Source organism: Malus sylvestris, chromosome 15 (assembly GCF_916048215.2).
Source record: "Malus sylvestris chromosome 15, drMalSylv7.2, whole genome shotgun sequence".
Lineage (NCBI taxonomy): Eukaryota > Viridiplantae > Streptophyta > Magnoliopsida > Rosales > Rosaceae > Malus > Malus sylvestris.
Window position 1 is genome coordinate 863,371 of NC_062274.1, and position 16,348 is coordinate 879,718.

At 37.8% G+C, this 16,348-nt stretch overlaps 1 protein-coding gene across 1 annotated transcript; it reads right to left on the reverse strand.

Moving 5' to 3' along the window:
• Positions 1–7,969: 7,969 nt before the first annotated feature.
• On the reverse strand, positions 7,970–13,600 carry LOC126604030 (filament-like plant protein 4). The gene is made up of 6 exons (XM_050271080.1): positions 13,398–13,600; positions 12,550–12,672; positions 11,924–12,164; positions 9,403–11,800; positions 9,217–9,259; positions 7,970–8,749 (listed from the first exon to the last, which is right to left on the reverse strand). Exons 2-6 carry the CDS (start codon positions 12,655–12,657, stop codon positions 8,309–8,311), a joined length of 3,231 nt encoding a protein of 1,076 aa, XP_050127037.1. The 5' UTR covers positions 12,658–12,672; positions 13,398–13,600; the 3' UTR covers positions 7,970–8,308.
• Between the last annotated feature and the right edge of the window lie 2,748 nt (positions 13,601–16,348).

The following is a 16,348-nucleotide window of genomic DNA, read 5'->3' on the forward strand; positions in this document are numbered from 1 at the left end:
TAATTACATACCCTTTTTAATACCACTCACGTTAACACTCCCCCTCAAGTTGGAGCATAAATATCACACATGCCCAACTTGACAAGTGAGTCACAAAAAGATCTACTACACACGGCATGTGTGAGGATATCCGCAAGTTGCTCTTCCGAGTTCACAAACGGTATCGAAACAATTTTCTTCTCCAGCTTCTCCTTAATAAAATGACGATCAACCTCCACATGCTTTGTTCTGTCATGTTGTACCGGATTCTCTGCAATCTCCCGTGCGGATTTATTATCACAATACAAACTTGTCGCCTCTTTTGCTTTGAAACCTAAACCATCAAGTAACTTACGTAACCAAAGGACTTCACATATTCCATGTGCCATACCTCTGAATTCGGCCTCAGCTGACGATCTTGACACCACGTTTTGCTTCTTGCTCCTCCAAGTAACTAGATTTCCTCCAACAAACGTAAAGTATCCAGAAGTAGAGCGTCTATCAGTTACATCACCTGCCCAATCAGCATCAGTAAATCCTTCAATCCTCGGATGACCAGAATTTTTATACAAAACTCCTTTTCCTGGAGCCGACTTCAAATAAGCTAAAATCCGCATAACAGCTGCCATATGATCCACACTTGGCGAGTGCATAAACTGACTCACCACACTTACTGCATAGGCTATATCTGGACGGGTATGAGCTAAATAAATTAGTCTTCCTACCAATCTCTGATATTTGCCTTTATCCACTGGTTCTTGATCCGGATAAATTCCCAAGTAATGTTTCTCCACAATGGGAGTATCCACGGGTTTACACCCAAGCATCCCTGTTTCCTTCAATAAATTCAGAACATATTTACGTTGAGACAAGAAAATACCTCTAGATGACCGAGCAACTTCCACACCAAGAAAATATTTCAAATCTCCCAAATTCTTCATCTCGAACTCGGTGGCAAGGTTTTGCTCTAGCTTCATCATCTCTTTCGAATCATCACCTGTTATTATCATGTCATCCACATAAATAATTAAGGCTGTCACTTTACCACTTCCTCGTTTCACAAATAATGTATGATCTGAGTGACTTTGATAATACCCAACTTGGGTAAATCTACCAAACCACGTACGAGGTGATTGCTTAAGTCCATAGAGTGACTTTCACAACCTACATACTCCGGTTTTCCCTCCGGCATCGTACCCCGGAGGAAAATTCATATATACTTCTTCTTCCAAGTGCCCATGAAGAAAAACATTTTTCACATCAAACTGTTTTAATGGCCAATTCAAATTTGCAGCTAAAGAAATCAGAACTCGTACTGTATTCATCTTCGCTACTGGAGAAAATGTCTCTTGATAATCAACACCATAAGTTTGAGTATAACCTTTTGCTACTAACCTTGCTTTATACCTGTCTACCGATCCGTCTGCCTTGTATTTGATCGTAAAGACCCATCTACACCCAATTGGTTTCTTTCCTTTAGGTAGCTCTGTTACCTCCCATGTATCATTCTTATGTAGTGCCATCATTTCCTCATCCATCGCAGTAGCCCATTTAGGATCCTTCAAGGCCTCCTCAACTCGGGTTGGTGCTTGGATTGCTTCCACATTGTTTACCCAGGCTTGACGTTCTGGTGCAAGGTTTGAGCATGACACATAATTAGTTATTGGATACTTCACTTTTCCTTCAGGAGAAAACCTGTTAGGAGGAACACCACGATTTTGCCTTGGCGGCAACTTATATGTACTCATAATATTATCTGGATTAGTTACATGAGTATCAGTAGTACTTACCTCAGGAATATTCAGAGAAGATATATTGGGTGGCACTATTGAACTTGAGAGAGAGGGGGTTGCAGATTCGGTAGCTAATGGTTGCTGGAGCGGTGAAACTGGTTCGGCAACTCCCTGCTGACACTCTGCATCACACTCGGCAACACATTGCCTAGAAGACTCAACTGGTTCAGTGCTACTTGGCTGAATGATACTCACATTCTCGGCAGTGTCTTGCTACGATTCACTGTCTCCATTCTCGGCAGTGTCTTGCCGAGAGCTTTCACAACTTTTTTTGTCAATAAATACTCCTATTGAGCTACATATTTCCAACCACCCAAGATCACCACTAATATTCTCCCCCGGGTGATCGGAAGGTGATGGAGTCGAAGCATAAAAGAACTCGGATTCGGAAAAGGTAACATCCATAGTTACATACATATGACGAGTTTCAGGGTGGTAGCACTTATACCCTTTCTGTTGAGGAGCAAATCCAAGAAAAACACACCGGTGAGCACATGGATTGAGCTTACTACGATGAATCTTGTGAATATGAACATAGGCTACACACCCAAATACACGAGGAGAGAGAGTATTGGTTGACACTACTGGAACAAATTATGTCAATACTTGGAGAGGTGTACGAAAATCCACAACCCGGGATGGCATACGGTTAATCACATACACGGCATAAGTGACAGCTTCAAGCCAGAACCGTTTAGGTACAAATGCACCAATGAGCAAGGCACGGGCAGTTTCTAGGATATGACGGTTCTTTCTTTCAGCAACCCCATTTTGTTGTGGGGTATGAGGCCAAGTAGTCTCATGTAGAATTCCTTGATCTCGAAGAAAGCTGGACAACTCGGAACCAATATACTCACCTCCATTATCAGAGCGAAGAACCTTAATAACAGAGGAATATTGTGTTGCAACCATTTGAGAGAATGATCGAAACACCATACCCACATCACTTTTATTCTTCATCACATAAATCCAAGTCATACGAGTGCAATCATCAACAAAGGTAACAAACCATTTAATTCCAAACAAAGTACTAACAGGAGAGGGACCCCAAACATCAGAGTGCACAAGTTCAAAAGGAAACAATCTTTTATGCATACTAGGAGGAAATGAAACGTGATGACTCTTCGCGAGAATACATACCTCACAGTGTAAGTCTGATTCTTTTATTTCATGAAATAAACTAGGCAACATACGCCTCAAATAACCAAATGAAGCGTGTCCTAACCGACGATGCAATAACCAAACTTCATGTAAATTATTGGTACGGGATGCTCGAACTGCATTAGCTCTGCCAGGAACGACGTCATCCACATAATATAACCCCTCTCTCTTAGTGCCACACCCAATTATCTCCTTGGTCTGAATATCCTGAAGCAAACAAAACAATGGATACATAAGTACAACACAATCTAATTGCTCAGTAACTTGAGGAATAGATAACAAATTATGAGACAACGAGGGAACAAGCAGGCAGTGATGAAGGGGAAGGGCCGGTGTGAGGTTCACAGTGCCAGCCCCCAAAACCGGTGTTGTTATTCCGTTAGCAGTTGCAATACACTTCCGTGAACTGGTTGTCAAACTAGTAAATAAATTCTTATCAAAAGTCATATGATCGGTTGCACCCGAGTCTAGAATCCAACCTGCATTCGTCATTGTAACAACTTACGAGACAGTGATACACGAAATCACACCAATACACGACAACTGCAATAAGCTACACAAGTTGAACCAAACTGCACTGCACTTACACTGGATCTACTTGCAACACTCCTACAATTGCTTAAACACAGCAATTATTTGTACACGACACTCACGACAAAAAACAAACTAACCATATGCGGCAATCCAACAAGAGCAGCAATACCCACATACAATTACGCACTACACCGATGACAACTAGCACAAATTGTAGCCCACTGTATAATGGAACATTCTCACACGCTGTAAGCAGCAAATCCTTTTGTCCCCTTTACTTTTCTTGCTTTGGTCAACAGATTTACATGCTACTGCGCGCACAGCAACCACACACGACAGCAGCAAGATCACACTGCTGCAAATCCAATATACACGACCTGATCGATTTCTGCAACAAGCAGCGTAGGAACAAGTCGACTGAACACAGCAGCGGAAGAAAATATTGTTTTACAGTTTTTAGGGTTACGGCAAATTTGGCTCTGATGCCAAATAGAATTTTACGGCTTAATCTTTATTGTATTGCATAATAGACAATATATACAAGATACAATCCTTGTTCTATAAGGAAACAATAAAAGACACACAACTAACCTTCCTAATAAAGGATTCTAATATTTACAATATAATTACATACCCTTTTTAATACCACTCACGTTAACAGTATGAAGTTTTTGATGCTTTATTTAGATGAAAAGATTTTACATACAACTATAAGTCAAAATTCAATCACAATAATTAATACTATGCGAAAAGTAAGAACACAAGATGAGGCGTGAGAGGTTTATCGTACGATAATCTTGACTTATCTAATACATGCATGTTCTCACCGATTTTGATACAATGACTAATTAATTTTGTAATAAAGCCAAGAGAATTTGGATTGAGGCCTCAAAACTAAGAACTTTAGGAACCACTCGTTTGAAAAAGAGACAAAAAATCACATGTGCTATAGTAAGATTAGAGAAATTATATATATACAAAGACTAAAGGTTAATTCTCAGATAATATGTCTATAATCTCTATGTATGGAACTTCCTTTAATTTGGAGATTATTCACTCAATTTTTTCAGTCTTGATTCCTCTAAATCAAGAAGTTTTGATTTTTCTAAGATGGCTTGAAAGAAACGTCTGGCTAAAATAAAATAAAAAGTTTTGGTGTCAGGAAAAGGGCAATAACTTTCGATTGAATCTACTTAAGGGAAAAGACTTAACTTCACTTTCCAATAGTGTTTTTCACCTCAGAAAAGGAAAAGGAGGAAGTGCATGCAAACTCAACCTCTTTGAAGTTATTTTTTTTTTTTGTCAAAAGGTAGACTTTATTAAAGACGAATATAAATGTTTACATCTTTGACTAGAATATTAAATAAAAAATGTCAATGTGAAAAAGTAGAGAGAAGAACCAAGTAGGTACATGCATGATCGATGCATGACCAATGCATGATTATTTCATCTCAAAGAGTCCAGACTCAACGAAATTGTACTTTGGATGGATCGAAGTTGATCTCTTGGATTATTTTCATCATGAAGAATTGGAGTGACCAGTGTGGTGTCTAGTAAAATCAAAATACATGAGGTCTCATACTTCTGTAAAAAGTGTTCTATGAAATGATGTAGTTTGAGGGCATCTCTACCTATAATTTTGTCTCGCAAGGAAGATACTATTCATTTTCAAGAGTCTGTTGAATGATGTAAAAAGTCTCACATCAGTTATCTCACAAAACATTAGAACTAATAAAAATGATTTCACTTCTAAATATACTAAGGCTTTTTGTTCGGTGTTATTAGTAATAAACCGATATCCTGTCTTTCTGAAATTTTGATAGAGTCAAAGGCATAAGACTATACCAAATGCACTTTGGATGGATTTAAATGCCATTGACTATAATGCGTTTGTAAATTAGTTTGATTATTTCCCTCTTTGGAGGGTTGGAGAGTGAGTGATGAGTTGGGTGATGGACCAGGAGAGCGATGCATGTTTGGAGGTGGGCAACGTTGTAGGGTAGGCATGTTGGATTTTCAACTTGGTAGATGGATATATTAGATTTCTATGTTTCTAGCAAACCGTGGGCTACCACATTTCTTTCATTTCCTATAGAACGTATATTCATCTTCAACTTTTCCAGCTATCCAGCAACCAACTGTTTCAATCCCACTCATTTGAACTTTAAAGAGTCCAGCACGAAAGCGAAGGAAAAAACTACCCAGATTAAGTTCAACCCAGTTACAACAGGTTTATTTACAAGATCCTTTTTTATGAACCAAAATTCAAAACAATTTTGAACCCTAAAATGTAAACCTGGAGACGTATCTACGCAGCATGCATGCATGGACCGATCTTCATCTTTTATGGATAACTAACAGCCATGTTAAAACTAGGGAAGTGTTATTGCCACTTCAAAAATCTTATTCTACACTCCTTGCAAGTGTATTTTTCTTTCCAAATATAGAAAGTTTTGAGTGTAGAATGAGATTTTTGGAGTGTTAATAACAATTTCCTAAAACTAAGACAGTAATTAATCATTTTTGCAGCGTTAATTGACTTTGTATAAATAAATTAAATGTAAAAATCTGTAAATTATGATATTAATTAACAGATAATAAAAATGTTTTGTGCATGACTTGTACACAGAATGTCGTGCAAGAAACCAAAGGTTTGACTACGTCTGCCCTAGCGAATCCGAAACCTGATCGAAGCCCAAACTTTAGCCTTAATTTAAGCGAAATTAAAAATCCCGAATATTCGAAAACCAGAAGATAAGCTGATATTAACTGCTGCTGGCAAATAGTGTTTCAATTCCACTGCGTTTGTAGGCGTGATTTATTTTGTTAACGGTTCTACAAAAGCAGAAAATAAGCTGATATACGACTAATATGTTCGCCGCCGTACGTCTTGCACTCAGGCTTGGCACTTTCGCACGGCCCGTACGGGTAATATCCACTGCCCTGTAGGAACCTCCGCAACTCTCTGTTGCCTGCAAAATTCAAAAAAGAAGAAGCGATTAATTCCTCCATAAGATATGCGAAATGAAGGGATCGTGTAAAGTCCATTAAGATTATTGACCAAAAAATGCATTAGGATTCTACTTAGGATCCTTCAGCTACGTTGTGTGGCCCGTTTTGAATTTTCAACTATATTTTTTTTAGTACATCATAAAGCGATTATTTTGCTAAAATTCAGTCAAATTCTTAATCATCAAGATAGTGTTTGATTATACGGTGATTCCCACCTAAAATCTTAATACGAAGACACGTGAGAAACACTTTAAAAAGGACCATTAGATGAATCAAACGCGGTATAGAGTATTAGGTTAAGCTCTCATTGTTTCCCCAAAACGCAACCCGCAAAAATAATTAAACAAACACGATATTTCAATAAACTGTAAAATAACAATTATTTACAGTAAAACCTCTATGTAGTAATATTCTATAAAGGAATAACCTCCTTATAGTCATAAAAAATAAATAAATAAATAAAAAGAAAAAATATGATTCTAAAGTTACATCTTGAAATTTTGCATGCTCTACTACTACAACAACAACAACAAAGCCTTTTCCCACTAAGTGGGGTTCGAAAAGAAGTTTCTATGGCCCCCTTGCTCATTTAACACTGCATCCAGGTGCCGATGGAGATACAACGACCATTGCTCACTTATCACTGTGCTCGGGCCACACAGCGCGCCACTTACGGGTGACGCCCTAGCTTTAGCGCGATTTCGTTATGGATTCATTTTCATAAGGATTCGACGTAATCGAGGAGTGCCGGTTGTCAACTACCTGACGCCCTCCCCCTCCTCCTTTACCCGGGCTTAGGACTGGCAATGTAAGATAAACTTACACAAACGGAGTTGCATGCTCCGCTACTAATGCAGCTATTTGTATCCATACACCTTTCATTAAGGATAAAGTCAAAAAGTAATATTTTTTTAAGCACACCTCTATTAAGTAATAACCTACCTAAAGTTATTAAATTGGTTTAATCCCAACATCATGACTATATAGAGGTTTTGCTGTAATTAAGTGGCTAAGTAGTTTCGGATATGAATAATTTTTGTAAGTACATCCTTTGAGAGAAACATAATAACTAGTAAACTTATTTAAGGCATGCCTCAAATATGTATAATTTTCAGTTACTTTTTTGGTATCCAAAGATTCCAAAAGCCATAGGGGAACATAAAATCAAACATGGGATCTCATGGGCCTAAATGCTCTTAATGTGTATAAACGACCTTAACCAAGCTGGTAAGCGCAGTCTTTCCTTATGCACCCAAATTTGAAACCCTCTTTGCTAATTAATTATTCGCATGAAACTGCATTGGATATTTGGTCCAGTGGGTTAATTAAAGAACCCGTAGTATATTTTTACAAATTTAAATACAGTTGGACTTGGACAGGCCCGACTGGATACAAAGCCCATAGTAACAAACTGGGCGCAAATTGTCAAATCCGGCCGGCAGAGCTTAAGAAATCCGATGTTCTTCTGCCGAAACGAATGAGAAATCATATAAAAACTGTGACATACATTTGTATTCAAATACTTTGAAACAGTTCATAAACTATGTCATTGTTCCAATTAACCCGAAAATACATACGCGGAGTGCAAGAGAAGAAAAAACAAATAAACAGATATGGAATGATATCATATACAACCATTAGTTACAAAATTACATCCACCTTCACAAGTATCTCCCCGCATCAGATTATATCTTCACATCCAGGAATTCCCAGGAAATGGCGTTTATAGCGCGAATGAAGGAGGTCTCTGTCTTCGGTGCTGCTTCCAATTATTACCTTCAACGGTGTTTCCAACCAGAAAATGTGATTCAGGCTCTTGAGCTGCAAGCCTAATAACCGTTCTTTCCTTTCGAGGAGAAGAATCTGCTGAAGCCACGATGATGTTTCTCTGGTGTTGGGGTAGAAGACGTAGATGAGGAAGTTGACTTTGAAGGCCTGTGTTTCGGACTTTTGGAACTGACTGGTGATTTTAAGAGTATGCCTGCCTCTGCGTCCGATGGGCATGCATAGTTATACAGGTTGATGGGAGATTCGCTGCCCGCCCTGTTTACATTGGCAGAAGAAGTGCCTTCCATCTCACCTTTTTCCGAGTCTTGCAAGTTCTTGGAACTGGAAGTGGGTTCATCCTCAGTGAACCGTTGACTCCTCTCACTGTAAGGAGAGCCCATGACCTCTGTTTGAGGGTGCAATGCTTTCAACTGCTTGCCAAGAAGAAATATGGTTTCTTGACACTCGGCAAGCTTCTCCGCTGCATCTGCCAACTCCCTGTCCTGTAATCACAGAATATAAATGTTCAAGCTATCGGCATCCATTTGTTTTAGTGGGCCGGGATAGATCAATGTTGACAACACAAAAAAAGTTTAAGAAAGACAAAAGAAAGCAAGCAGCTCGACCCAATTAGTTCTAAAATTTTGTTAACTGAGCTTTGAATAAAATATAAGCTCAGCTTGGAATAACATTTTGTTTATTTATAATTTTATGATTTTGATAAAAGTTGAGTCAACCTCGAGTTGGTTATATAGAGCTCAATTCCAAGAGCGCGCAGGCGCAAATGGAGTTCGAATGAAGAAGTTGGACAGTGTTGAGTTGGGGTTTAGTATGAGGTTGCCCTCTTGTCCCTTTCATTTTCTATAAGTTAGGCAACCTCATAAATGCTTCTTTTGATATGATTGAAAAAATCAGACTGTTTTGTGACATTAACAAATTGTTAAAAGCCAGAAAAGGAATGTAGCATCACCTGTTTTGTCTTGAATTCAGTCTCAGCTTCCAAACGCTCATTGCTGGAGAAAAAGATAAAGAGATGTAGAAGTTAAAGTCAATTTCAAAATGATACCAAAGGATCTGAATGGTCAATAGCAATTATGTTTTTTCACTCGCTATCAACCAACAAATGCTACCGAGTGGAACAGAGGTTAACACTAACCATTTCAACTGATCTTGAAGTTCCATGCATCTGGCCAAAGCATCTTGATGGTTCCTTTTCTCTTCTTGTAGCTCACTTTCCAGAGTTTCGGTTCTGACACGCAGAAGATTCAATTCAGTTTCTAACTCCTGAGCTTGTGACTCTAGTGACCTGTATGATTCTGCCATACATTTCAGCTGCGTCTCGGCTAAGCTATTTGAATTTTTAGCAGAAGCAAATTGTGATTTAGCTTCAGCAAGAAGCTGCTCAGTTTCCTGTAATTGAGACTTTGTCATCTCTAGAGTTTCAGAACATCTTGCCAAATCCGTTGCCAGGTTATCTTTCTCTGATTTCATTTGTTCAAACTCCTCCAGTGAGATTTTGCATGGCGCCGCATTTGGTTCATAGCCGGAGACAAGATTTCCATCGTCAGGAACTTCAGGGTTAGAATGATTAGAAATGTGGACGCAATCATTTTGAAATCTTTGCGATGAATCCTTCTCAACTACCTTATTCTCTGGTAATGCTACCTTGTCAATACAATCAGGACTGTTAGTTTCTGATTCAACACCCTTGAATCCTAGAACGTTGAATTTGAGTTCAGTGGCGTTTGCTAAAACATGTGAAAGGCCAAGAACAAATTCACCCAAACTTAAGTTTCCGTGAATAACTTTACTAAATGTGCCAGAGAATTCTTCAACCTTTTGGTTGAATCCATTGCCATCTGGAAATGTGTCATGCACTTCCATCACTTCTTTGCCCAAGAACAACACAAAGTCATGGATCAAAGAAATGGCAGATGCCAGATCTTTGCTTATTATTTTCATGGTATCTGTGGTTGGCTGGGACAAAGTGATTTCCTTTTCTGTGGTTAAACCAGAATCATCAGGATTTGCCTGCCGGTCACATAGGGCATCAGAGCTGTCAACTTCCTCGGAAACACAGTTTACAGTGTGCGGGTACAGATTCTCCTGTGCTTCCTGGACTACGTGTTTGATATCCTCAATAACTTTCCCAAAATCAGTGTCCTTAGATAAGAACTCCAAGAGCATTGAGATTCTTGATCGGAGCTTCACCAGTGGCAGCTGGCTTTCATCAGATTCGGGTTGGGATCCTGGCAATTCATGCTGCTGTTCAGACGGGATATCTTTGTCAGCAGTGACATCTCCCAAAGCACCACCACTCTCTCTTTCAGATGTCTTCCTATTTGGACCATCTGCAACACAGACGGCTCCATTTGAGTCATTTGGCAAACAAGCCAACTTCTCCATCTCCAGAAAGTCCTCCATAAGATTCAAATCATTTTGACTTTCAGATTTGTTTGACTTTGCGTTGTTCTTATCCAATGTTGTGCCCAAAGACTCAGCACAGCTTCTGGTATCATCATTACCATCTTCGGACAAGGAGGTCATGCTTGGTGGATTGCTTGCATTCTGGCTTGATGAACCTCCAGGGGCGATCTGAACAACAGATTTTGGCGAGCCTTTCTGTAGATTGTGGATTTGAAGTTGTGCTTCTAATGTTTGAAGCTTGCTGGCTGTCTGAGCACACATACTCCTTGAATCCAGCAATTCGCTGTTACGCTTTGCCAAAGCTTCTTTCAGCATCTTTGTTTCTTCTTCCATAGCTAATAAACGTTCTGTGAGAAATTCATTCTCCTTTTGAAACTTCTGTACATTATCAAGAGAAAACTCAGTCACTGGGGACATATGTGGGGACATGTGTGGCGACATGTGTGGACTGGAAGGCTTAACAGGAGACTTCCTTAGTCGAGTTTCTCCATAATCTCGGCCTAAACTCTCAACCTCTAGCTTCATTTGTGCAAGTGCAGCAGGACCAGGTAACTTTTTCCGCACAAGACCACGTAATCTTTGGCACTCTGCTTCAAGCTTAGCGACTTTTTTAACGCCTTCCATGTGCTGCTTGTTGGCTGCTTCAGCAGACCTCATACTCATGTTCTTTTCTTCATTCCGAATTTCTAGCTCCTTGGCGGCTATATGCAGTTCATACTTCAGAGAATTTATTTCCCTTTCACAAGACTCGATGTTGCCCTTAAAATGCTCAATTTCCGCCTCAGCTTGTGACTTCTCTTCGCTTATCTTGAATAGCATATTTGAACGCTCTTGTAAAGACCTGGAAATGGCAGCATTTTCAGCAGCAGACCTTAGGAGTTCTTGATCCAAATTAGCTATCTTTGCTTCAAGCTCATGCTTAATTTTGTCACATTGCTTGTTTTTGGTGAAAACAACGTCTTGTATCTTCTGCTCATGTTCTTCCTTCATATTTCGTATCTGCCGCATGCACTCTTTAAGAGCACCATCCAAATGTGAGGCCCGATCTTCAGCAGCGAGCTTCAAAAGAGTCACAGATTCTAGATGATTTTTTAATGCGAGAGCCTCTGCTTCAGCCTTTTCCCATCCTGCAGCAAACAAGTATTTTAAATACACGAACTGCGGTCAACTCAAGAAATCCTTGATCCGCACTGAATCAAGAACTTTATTTTTTCTGTAATCAGGTTACACCAATATCAATATTATCATACCTGATACAGCTTCTTCGGCAACTTTGGCATGCTGTTTAACCAAGCTCTCCTTAGTAGTCATTTCTGTATCAGCCGCAGAAAGCTTATCATTCAAGTCCTTAATTTCATCTTCCAATGTCTGGACTTGATCCTCATATGTCTTCACTTGACCCTCGTAATTCTTCACTTGATCCTCCAAACCAGTCAGATGCGAATATTGCTCGACAGAAATTTGCACATAATTTGGTTTTCTGTACTTGTCCTGATTGCATAAGAAGCAAACAGAGAACAATATTACTAAATTTGTTGCACCAAAACTCTGAAAAAAACTAAGAAGATAAGCAGGTAACACTACTCATCAGAACAAAAGTAATAACAAACTCAACCGAATATTCGCGTCTTTGGCCGTGTTTACATACACAAGTGACTAATGTTACTTGTTCAACACAACTTTTATCGAATAAACATTGCCACAATTAACAAGTACACAAGAAATCTAGAGAATCCATCAAATTAGAACATAAATTGCTGTGACAAATTCATTAAAAACTGCATAACGAAAATCGACCAAGAAGTGCCTACATGCTGAGTCAATGAAGTGAATATGCAAAATGTTACTGATTAATTTACTATGTCAATGAACTTACAAGCTCAGCCAATGCCTGGCTAGCAAAAGAGTCCGCTGCAGCGGCGGCTTTCTCCGCTGCCGCCTTGTCCGACGCCTTTTTCTTCCACGGCCAACTCCGTCGGTCCATATTAAACTGTAATGTCTGCAGAAATTATGATTCAAAATCGTAGCTATTTGTTAGTTCACAGAAAAAGTAAAACCAAATGAATTAATTAAGAAACTTCAAAACTTAAATCATTTCAGCTTAAAATCTAAGTCAAATAATGGTAAGAAAAATCAGATGTTCCATTTTTGGAGATCATTACGATGAACAGTAATGCCGATGCAAATCACAAATAGACGACATGCCGAATAATGCAGAACGGAGAACGATGAGATCTTGGTTACGGAGCTATATTTAGCTGGAGATCCTACGGATTTGAACAGATTAATCCGAAATTAACACAAAACAATCCAAAATTAATACCTTGAACTACAGTAATACACTGACACTGAAAAAGCTCAAGATTACGAAACGGAAATAAATGGAAAAATTAGAAAAATCGGAAACGCGAACGAAAATCATTTAACACAAAAACAAAAAGATGAACCAGAAAATGGTTAGAAACAAGCACAGAAAACCTCACCGACAGAAAGAGATACAAAAATTTCTAATTTGTTGAAGTAAAAGAATGGCATAAAAAATCAAAGTTTGTTTCCAGAAAGCAGAACAAAGACGAATTATCAGCACAAACCGTATTTGTTATTATTATTTTTTGTTTAGTTTCTTAAATATTTTCTTCTCTCCTATTTGAGAAGCTTCAGGTAGATGGCGGTGACGAACAGAGATTGAAAGAAGTCGATGTCATGCATGGGGAATCGGCTTACCGGAACAAATGCAGCTTCCGAAACACTCCGATACCGAGAGTATTAGACTCCGGGACGGAATCGGCGAGTTTCGGTTTAGAGAGAGACTGCGACGGAGGTAGAGGTTGTGGAAGAGCGGGGAGAGAGACGCAGAGAGAGAGAGAGGAAGGAGAAGAAGAAATGGTGGAGGTGTGGTGGGTGCGAGAAGAGAGTGAAATATTCGGACATAGGTGTCACTTAAAAGGCAAGACGTTAGAAAAAAGCCTCCAAAAAACCATCACCTTCAATTTTCTATTAATTTTTTCAAAAATTAAATAGAAGAAAATAAAAAATCGAGAAGACAACAAAATAAAATTAATTAATAAGCATTGGGGAATGCTTCCTTTCTCCTTTATCTTTTTTTTCTTTAATTTAATTAGAATGCACGATAGTTATTAATCGGACCCAAGCTGGTTGTGGAATTGGCGAATTTACCCTCAATAGAAGAGAATAATGGCAACAAATTTAGAATTGCTGATGTAGAAAGCACTTCTACTCATAAGTATTTATGCTACAATGTTGATTAAAAACTTGTAAATGGCACTAAAAATAGAAGTGTTTCAACACTTGAATGTGCTGCTTGAAATTTTTTTGAAGTTGTCGGAAGGAAAGTGATTTTTATGTCCTATTTTTGGTTTCTCGAGCACTTATTTTTATTTTTTATCACTGCAAGTGATCCAATGGTTCTAAAAATGTTGAAATTTCATCGTGGCAATTAAATAAGCAAATAATTTCGGATTAAATTGAACTTTTACAAATATGATCTATGAAAAGAGACTTACAAAATAAACGATTTTGATCGTTAAAGTTTGATGTGAAGTGAGTCCACAACTAATCTTTCTTTTTGAAAGAAAAAAAAAATTGGGAATCCCTCCCTTTTTAAAGCCTAATAAATTTTAGTGACTTTGTAATGCTTGTGTACTTTATTTCATCATTCATCACATGTCTTAACATTTTTGTAGTGTATCATAGTTTTTTTTTTTTTGTCAAAGTAGTCTATCATAGTTTATTTAACCTCAAATTCTTAGCATTTAAATATCTCTCGTCCAAACACATCGAATTATTTTAGCTTATGGACAATATAGACATTTATTTAATATATATATATTTTTTAACAAACGATATTATTTTACTAAAGAATGAAAGGTATGCTTAGCCTCACAATAGGGTAGGAATAATGTGGTTCAAATTCGCTTTTGGTGAGAATCGAACCTAAAACCTCTCACTTACAAGTAAAGAGAAATATTACTAGACCGTAATAATAAGTGGTAAATTTTGACATTAAATTGCGGGATATCCAAAGTGCAAGATGTTGCTATCGTCTTCTACAAAAGAATGACCTGGGCAAGACTTAAGTGATGTTAGACAGAGATTCTAAAGTAGTGTTATTCACATACGTATTTGTTACCTAATCCTCATCTGTACTATATACCTGCAAAATAACAAGAAAACCAATTGATTTATATCCAACAGGATCCTCTTCGGATCTTTTTGGTGAGGATCATTAAATTATGTATGTTTATTGTATATCGTGCAATTACTTTTTGTTAAATACTATTTGTGTTTAATTTTAAATAAAAATATTTATAATAATTTATAATCACAAAAAGAATCCAAGGACGAGAATCCGAATTCTATCTATATAATAAAAGCCAGCGGGGTCACTGCTACAGAACGGTGACTATGAAGCATCAACAGTTTCACTTTTTTTTTTAAATTTTTTTCTGATAGAAATGAATACTTCCACAACTGTTTGATAAGATTGTGTAAAAAGTCAACCAAATTTTAGTTGGTATGGGATCATCTGAGTCTGACTGTTCAATTCAAACTAAACAGCAACTATTCATGAAATATACCAAGAAAACGAACCCATATTCTTCTATAAGCTTTTCATTAAACTTAATTACGGGTTTGAAACATAATTAACTTGATCAAAATTCACCCTATTGATAGCTAAGGAATTTTATCGAAAGTTGTTATGTTAAGATTTTAAAGAAACGAATTAGTGGTTAACCATGTAACAGCTAACCACACTGATATTATTCTCTAATTTGCATTTTACCACCTGCACATTACGACAAATGTGATCATTTTATGAAAATGATACTAGTGTAACTACTCAATATAAATTATTAATTCTTGTAATTCTTAAACATGTTATACAGCCCCCTTGTTTTTTATATGTTTATTTTGTTTTATCCCACAACATAGGCACCATGGTTTCTTTGTATATACAAATTTGTTTTCGGTTCAATGCACATAGTTTATAATTCGTTTAAGGGAAATTTTATTTGGACCCAATAAACCTATTTCTACACCCATTAAATTTTTGTTAAAATTTATATTCCAATTATGCCCTAAAGAAAAGTTGGGTGTAGAAAGAAAGTATCAACTGGGGATATATGGGTGGGTCGAAATGGCCCTGAGAGCCACAATTGGTGGTTGGGTGGGTTGCCGGAATTCATAAAAGGGATTGCCGGAGGGTGGAGAAGAACAACAAAAAGGGATTGCCGGAGGTCTGCATATATAAGTCATAACCAAATCGAACTTGTATTATTGCAGACTTGCAGTAGTGCAACTGTATTATTGCAGTAATCAAGACATCCATGAAATTGTATTCTTGCAGTACTGTAATGCGGTGCTCATTGACAGAGAGGGGGAAAGACTTACATATATAGTTAGAGACTCAAAGAACATGAAATTGGTGATGACTGAACAAATTGCAGTACGTAGAGCCTCATATCAGATGCGAGGTGATGATGAATCGGTGCTGCATATGCTAAGATTAGCAATTGGGTTAACTTTTGTTCTGCAATTGTTGATGCAGATGCTAAGAAGGGTTTGGAGGACAAAGTAATTGGAGTCATACCTTTACAAATCAACAGAATGCAATAACAAACAACTTTGAATTGATGATGGTGAATTGTATTATT

Bases quoted from the DNA above. Each gene is read 5' to 3' on its own strand.
- LOC126604030 (XM_050271080.1), bottom strand. From the start codon at position 12,657: ATGGACCGACGGAGTTGGCCGTGGAAGAAAAAGGCGTCGGACAAGGCG. The intron at 11,801-11,923 runs GTATGATAATAT...TGTTTGCTGCAG, and splicing joins TGCCGAAGAAGCTGTATCAG to GATGGGAAAAGGCTGAAGCA. The intron at 9,260-9,402 runs GTTAGTGTTAAC...CTTTTTCTCCAG, and splicing joins CTTCAAGATCAGTTGAAATG to CAATGAGCGTTTGGAAGCTG.